The sequence below is a fragment of the Monopterus albus genome, unplaced genomic scaffold (genome assembly GCF_001952655.1).
Source record: "Monopterus albus unplaced genomic scaffold, M_albus_1.0 scaffold105.1, whole genome shotgun sequence".
Lineage (NCBI taxonomy): Eukaryota > Metazoa > Chordata > Actinopteri > Synbranchiformes > Synbranchidae > Monopterus > Monopterus albus.
The window spans coordinates 757937-764809 of record NW_018127985.1 but is presented as its reverse complement, the minus strand read 5'-3'; the positions used below and the strand labels follow the sequence as shown (position 1 = coordinate 764809).

The window sequence follows — 6873 nt, the reverse complement described above, 5'->3', positions numbered from 1 at the left end:
GTGATGAGAGTTAACGTTACAGAAAAGGACACTGTCGTAGTTTAGTCACTGTAAACACCGACTCAACGCTCATTTAAAACACGTAAAAAATATTTCTACATGTCAGCTAATTTTATGCGGCATTGGCTTGAGTTTTAGCCGCTGTCTCTGGTTTCATCCTCCGCCTTTGTCCTCATGTTTTCCACCGGAGTTCCTCCCCCTGCGGCGCTGGGCGGAGTTTCATACCGGACTAGACGCTCCTTTTGTCGGATTCGTTTCTACCTGGCTCCCCGGGGTTTATGGCTAAAAAAAACACACTTTGAAAGTCCAGAAATAATCCAAACGACCATAGTGGTGTGCAGTAATAACCCGGGGTTCTGTCTGAATCAAAAGGTAAGTAGCAAGTTTTGTTTTTAAACAGATTTCTGGGGTTTTCTGGTCGTTTGTCCCCGAGTCTCTTGAACATTCATGGCGGCTTCGCAGTGAAGGCTTCTGGGGAAGCAGCAAGCACTCATCCCGCTCAGCACCGAAATAATCAAATATTAGGGGTTTGGCAGTTGTATTACTGCACCAATCCATCATTTCGCCATTATATTTTTATTATTTTACTACGAAAACACATATCGACGAATTTGATCATTTTAGCAGGTTTGCTAAATAATGAGATTATCAAGCTACACATGTCACGCTGGTATTTTAAAAATATTTTAGTGTTTGTATTTTCAAAGCTTTACTCCAAGTTTCCACATTTAACCAAAGACGGGTAACGTTAGCTCGTCTCGAGTAGCTCTTTGCGTGTCAGCGGAAGCTACGTGGTGACTCCTGCCGAAAGACGGGCGCCATTGCTGGGGCAGCTGGAGCCTGACGGCCCGCTGCTTTCGGTTAAACGTTCCTGCTAACGGACACGTTCAGAAGCCAATTTGAAATCCTCGTTTTAACAGAAAAGAGCGTTAGATATTTAAAAAAGGATGTATATTGAAACGGGGCGGCGACACATTTAGGTAATTTCGGCACGTAAACAATAAACCAGACAACAGTTTCCCCAAAATCCTACAGTGACTCCGGTTTGCTCTCTGCCGCCCTCCGTGTTTTGTTTTTTTAATTACAAACAGCAGTTTATTTTTTCACTCAATTGTGAATTTAAGATTAGTGCCGAATTGAAATGCTGCTCGTGAAGAGTTGCGAAATTTGTTTGCATTAACTGTATATTTGCATATAGGCACATTTGCCTTAAAGTGACGCACTTTTCAGTGGAGTTTGGCGAAACGTACTAGTTCTCTCTGTTGCACTTGTAACTGTTTTGTTTTTTTTTTTGTTTTTTTTTGAGTAATAGCAGTTCATCTGTTAACACCGTTTATCATTAAACAAAGATCATGTTTACACTTGAAACTAAAACATTCCGCATGTTACACCAGAAGTTGCGAAACTAAACGCCAGAACTTTGCCCCGCAGTTTGACCTTGTCAGCGGGGACGCAGCGCAGCTGGGGGACGGTTACCTCGGCCGGTGTTCTGTCAGATGTTGCTGCTTATCGGTAGCGCGACCTACCGTTCACAAAGTAGCTTTAGGGTGGATGGGGTGGGGTTAGCAATCCATCTCGGTAAGGGAGAAAAATTTGGCAGAACCCTGGCAAGTGAGGGCCAACAGGGGCGGACAGGAGCTGATTGATCAACCAATCTGTGATCTAATAACATCCCGCCCTTCTTTTGGTGAATGGAAAACCTTAGAAACGTGTGAGGACAGTGGAATCTGGACAACAACCAAAACCCTGCCAACTCAAGCTTGTAATTGATGATTGGTCCTCATGGATGAAATATCCCTCTCTGAAGCGAAGCTCCCGTGACGTGGTTGAAAGCACCCACAAAAGGCAGTAAGTGAGCCTTGAGTTGGGATTTATTGTTTCCAAGGTTAGAAACTAACCGATGCTTAATAAATATTTAGTTGAATGAAGAACAAGAACCGATCCCGGACCGAAAACTGCTGATGTCCATACGTATGAGCTTAAAATCCGTTAACACGTCGACCAGGAGGAATTTTCTTAACATAAATATTTTCTGTGTAGAAAAAGACCTGTCTGAGCCTCGGCTGACAGGCCGCTTACAAATGTCTGCCGACCGTCACCTGGCTCAAGTGTTCTATCTGTCCACTATAAATAAAGCTGTTTTACCTGTGTGTGCTTAGCAGTGGGCTGAGGCGGAGTCTTCTCCGTCAGGTGCTGCATGATGAACGGCAGCAGCAGTGTCTCCACGGCTCAGGGCGCCAGGATCAAGAGCGAGCCAGGTAAGGTAACAGACCACCTGCTGTGGCCTCATCATCACCTGACACCTGGTGTCTGTGGGGTTGTCAGAGTAGCACTTATGAAAAACCATGGTTTGTGGTCCTGATCGAGGCCAGAGATGAGCTGTATTAAAACCCTCAGACATTTTGAACCAGATTTGATGCTGCCATGAGTCATGACTACAAACCAACCAACCTGTTGTTCATTGTAGTCAGTTTATTAGGAACACCCAGATCAAACTAGATCTGATCCAACAGCCCTCCCGTAAATCCTCCCTCTAAGTTTAACCTTTATTTTCTGTATTTTTCTAGTGACCCGACTAAATGGTTTTATCTTGATATTCTGATGTAAAGCACTGTGTAACTCTTGAAATGTGCTGTACAAATAAAATTTATTGTTATTCTTATTTTGTTGACATATCAGTGAGGCTAATCCCAGAACCAGTTCTCAGCATAAGCCAGTCTAGGTGAACAGCAGCACAACCCTAACCTCCACAGTAACCACACTGGTGAACCAACACCTCTGTGAAACAGTCTGAACACAGATTGAACATCGTCATCTTCATGAAGGAGGGTTTACTGCAGCACTGTTGGATCAGACTGACTTAGATTAACTCAAGGGTTCCTAACAAACTGGCCACTGAGTGTGCGCGCACAGGCAGAAGCCCCACTATTGTGTGCATTAATTTAGAATACATTTAAAAACAGAACGGTTTCATCTCCTGGAATAAAACCTGGCAACCCGGATCTGTTCTAAACATGAGGTTGGTGCAGGTGGATCAGTCATATGTCTTTGAAATCGACCAATCAGATCCTTGCATTCAACATGTAAAGCTGGCTAACACTCACACAGTTGGAGGGGCTTCATGCAGTCTGACCCAGACCGAGACTAGGGGTGTATCTCAAGTCTCTTATAAGATGGTTCCTACATCCTACATCTGAAGAACTTCCGGATCTCTTATATAAGCTCTGAGGAGCAAGGAGGTTGCCTCAGGAGCCACGAGTGAAGACACGGGAGAGAGAGCTTCTTTCACGGAGGTTGTTATGAATCGATACACTCACTTATCAGAAATCATCTGGATGCTTCAGATGAGGGATCATAGGAAAGGATGTCTCATGTTGTTAATAATGTGCTTCCTTGAGTCCTCTCTCCTCGCAGTTTGTCCTTGCATCTTACATGAGCACGACTAAGACACTAGGAAAAGATGCAAGTGAGGGAAACAAGGACCCATATAAATGACTTGATAAACACCCTAGGGGGGAATCCTAATTCCTCTAATTGCATCCACGTTTCCTTCACTTGCATCTTTTCCTTTGTCCCACCTACGTAACATGCAAGGAGAGAGGAACTGAGGAAACATGTTACTAACGAGAGGAGACGCCCTTTCCTCCGATTCTTCATGAGAATTGTCCAGTCACCAGCTGATTTCTGATAAAGGGATGTGTCACTCCATAACAGCCCTCTGTGAAGGATGCACTCCATATCCTTGGTTAAAGCTTCTCTAGCAGCCTTCTCGCTCCTCTGAGCAGAAAGAAGAGCTTTGGGAGGTCCTTCATCATGGCGGACCAGAACAACTTCCGGGTTGAGCAAGGACAGATAAAATAAGAGAATTGGAATTTAGCTTAGGACTTCACTGGACGAGCTCACATGTTGTTGTTACCTGCAGTACCTGCCAGGTGTGTTTGTGTGTCTGCAGATGAGTGGAGTAAGGAGGACTGTCTGACTCTGCTCGAGAGGATCCGCAGTCTGCTGCCGGACGGAGACGCCATGAAATATAAAACCACAGAGTCTCACTTCGACTGGGAGAAAGTTTGTTTCGGCAGCTTCACTGGAGACATGTGCCGCCAGAAGTGGCAGAAAGTCTCGTCTGAGGTACGGCGTCAGTCAGAAGCTCAGATAATGTGAAAGTCATGTATTTATATCTGAAAAACCTTTTTTTTTTAAGGTGGAAATGCAGAGGGTTCTTACCACCCCAAACCCTGAAACTGTTCAGATAACATGTTAAAATTAGTTAGTTACTTATTAACCCCGAATTTCGGGTTAATTTAAATAAAAATTGAGGTCCTCATAAGGAACAAATTAAGGTTTACCTGTAATGTTGTTTTGTAAGCCTTAATGTTTTTTTTTCATCCCTTTTGAACCCCCTTAATATATTAGTCCATGATAAAGTGGAAGCCATCCCATAATTTACACTTTTAAAAGACTTGAAGTTTCTAATGAAGCAGAACATGTAGGGACTCTCCTGCTGCTTAGTTAAGTTACAAACGCCGTCATCTCTGTAGAAAAAAGTAAAATCACTTAATATGTCCTAGTCCACATGTGTTTCCATTAATTTGTTCAAATCTTGTGAATTCGTTGAATAAGAATTTCCTAAATTAACCATTGAAATATTTGGGTTAATACCCTGGGTTTGCAGTTAAAATGAAGTTCTTATGGTACAAATAAAGGAGTACCCTTAATGAGATTTTGCATGTTTTAATCAGTTTTCTTCTATTTACAATATCTTATTTTCTACAGAAAACCCATTACTGATTTTTCTGCATTGTTTGCACTGTTTGCTGATGTTAATACTGCTATTTTGTTATATTACACAGCCTTATGCTGGTTTTCTTTTTGCACATTGAGAGCCGATGTATCAGTCAAATTCCTCGTGTTCGTCACACCTGGCCAATAAAGCTGATTCTGATTGTGAAAATCTAGAGATGCACTGATTGATGGGCGGAGACCAGAAACAGCCGTTTCAGCGTGTCTGGCCTTGGCCAGTGACCGGTCAGTCACACTGAGATTTCCGACTTTGTGCCGATCAGATTTAGAGGCACGACAGTCCATATGCTCAGTAGTAACAGGCGTTCTTTTTTTTCCGTTAGCCATTGCACCTGTTTATATTTGGAGAAGTACAAATGCTGCACTTCATTTTTAGTTGGAGGATTGTTAAAAAAAAAAAGTAAAGTCACGTCTGTCCCACTCTTATCAACGCAGTACCTCAGGAATACCTTGAAAGAGTTTCTTGAAATTTGGCTCAAATGTCCACTTGGACAATGAAACAGTCAGATTTTGGTCAAAGGTCGAGGTCAGTGACATCACTTCTGACCCACACCTGTGAATTTGACTGGTTGGCGGGGCCATACATCTGCAAAGTCGTAACTCTAGTTTTAAGATTTATTGATATAAGGTGAATTTTTGTTTATATAGAATGGTGCATTAGAGGAAAGATTATATATTAGTGTATATACTATAATGAAATATTCAGTGAAATGGCAAAGATGACCTTTTAAAAACTAGCAAAGAAATAATACTAGCGAATTCTTTAAACACTTAGGGCATCTTGGCTACTTAACCTTTGTGCTTCCCCAGGTTGGGTGTGCTGCACACAGTGAATTCACATCCAAACAGCAGTTTTTCGCACTCAGTGCATCTTCCCTCATCTCGCCCTCCATGTTCTTGTGTTTCAGGTTCGCAAGTACAGAACGATGACGGAGCTCATCATGGACGCCATCGAGTTCGTAAAGAACCCGTACAAAGGAAAGAAACTGAAGGTGAGATTTACTAAACCAAGCTGGTCCTTAGCAAAGTAGGTCACCATCCAAATAACTGGTTATTGACCAGCTGCTTGTTCAGTTGGAGCAGCCAGCCAGTAACAGCAGTGACTTTGTGTGCAGGATTTCATTCAGCACAGTGAATATATGACTAAGAAGCAGCTGCATTCAACTGTTTGTGGACTAACAGTTGCACTACAATAAAGAAATGGATTACTGATAATTTGTGCTTTTATGTGTCAAGATGAACAAACTTTTAATGAATAAATATTAACAGGCAGGACATTATCAGTTCAGACTGACTACGTCACTGTGGCTGAAGCTGAAACTTTTATTCTGCAAGATATACAGTCGAAATAAAAAATGCAAAACTGAACCATGGAGATTGATACAATAGACATTGCCACAAATTAAGACTAAAATACTAAAATAAAAGTAACTGGAAAACTAAAATTACATATAAATACAGAACAACTAAAGGAAAATGAGTAATGCAGATGTGATCAGATGTTTAGAGTTGTTGCAGCAGAAAAAGCACAGGTGTAGCTAACAACATTAATAACGGCTGAGGTCTATTAAGTGTCCCACTAAACAACACCACTCAGCAAGCACGCACAACGCCACGATCCTGGAACTGGCTCACATAAATGGAATGCCACCATTGTGAGTGTTGTCAGTTACACCTGTGCTTTTCCTACTATGAACATGTCAAAATGTCTGCTGTGAAAAAGTTCTGTGGGTGTAGACACAAGGGCTTGGAGCACAGGTCGGACCGCTCCTGGATTTCTTCGTATGAGAACATTCTCTGAAGTCTCTTGTATGTGCTGCTGAAGAAGAAGCCTGTTCATACAAATGTGTTGACACTGCGACTCTCAGCACCATACAAGCTTCAGAGCTTCACGGTCAAGAATAGTGTCCTGTTTGACATAAAGGCAGGTGAGGACCACAAACATATGTGTGTCAGCAGATGTGATCAGAGAACTCTTGTGCAAATGTAACTAAAAGACGGTGAAAAGTGGCAAGAACGTACTGTATATGTATAAAGAAATGTGAGAAAGGGCCAGTTTGTTACCGGTCCACA

General features: G+C 42.3%; 1 protein-coding gene across 6 annotated transcripts in view; it reads left to right on the top strand.

Moving 5' to 3' along the window:
• The first annotated feature begins 16 nt into the window (after positions 1-16).
• The window catches only part of ubtfl (upstream binding transcription factor, like), an 18950-nt gene continuing 12093 nt past the window's right edge, over positions 17-6873 (top strand). The window contains exons 1-4 of one of the 6 annotated variants that reach the window (XM_020610390.1): positions 17-372; positions 2163-2258; positions 3953-4128; positions 5709-5792. In XM_020610390.1, coding sequence (XP_020466046.1) covers positions 2198-2258; positions 3953-4128; positions 5709-5792 — 321 coding nt within the window. In that variant the 5' untranslated portion in view covers positions 17-372; positions 2163-2197. Of the gene's footprint in view, positions 373-1355; positions 1849-1899; positions 1972-2159; positions 2259-3952; positions 4129-5708; positions 5793-6873 lie in introns of those variants that run through there. The other 5 variants (XM_020610388.1, XM_020610393.1, XM_020610391.1 and 2 more) reach the window with 5 other exon arrangements.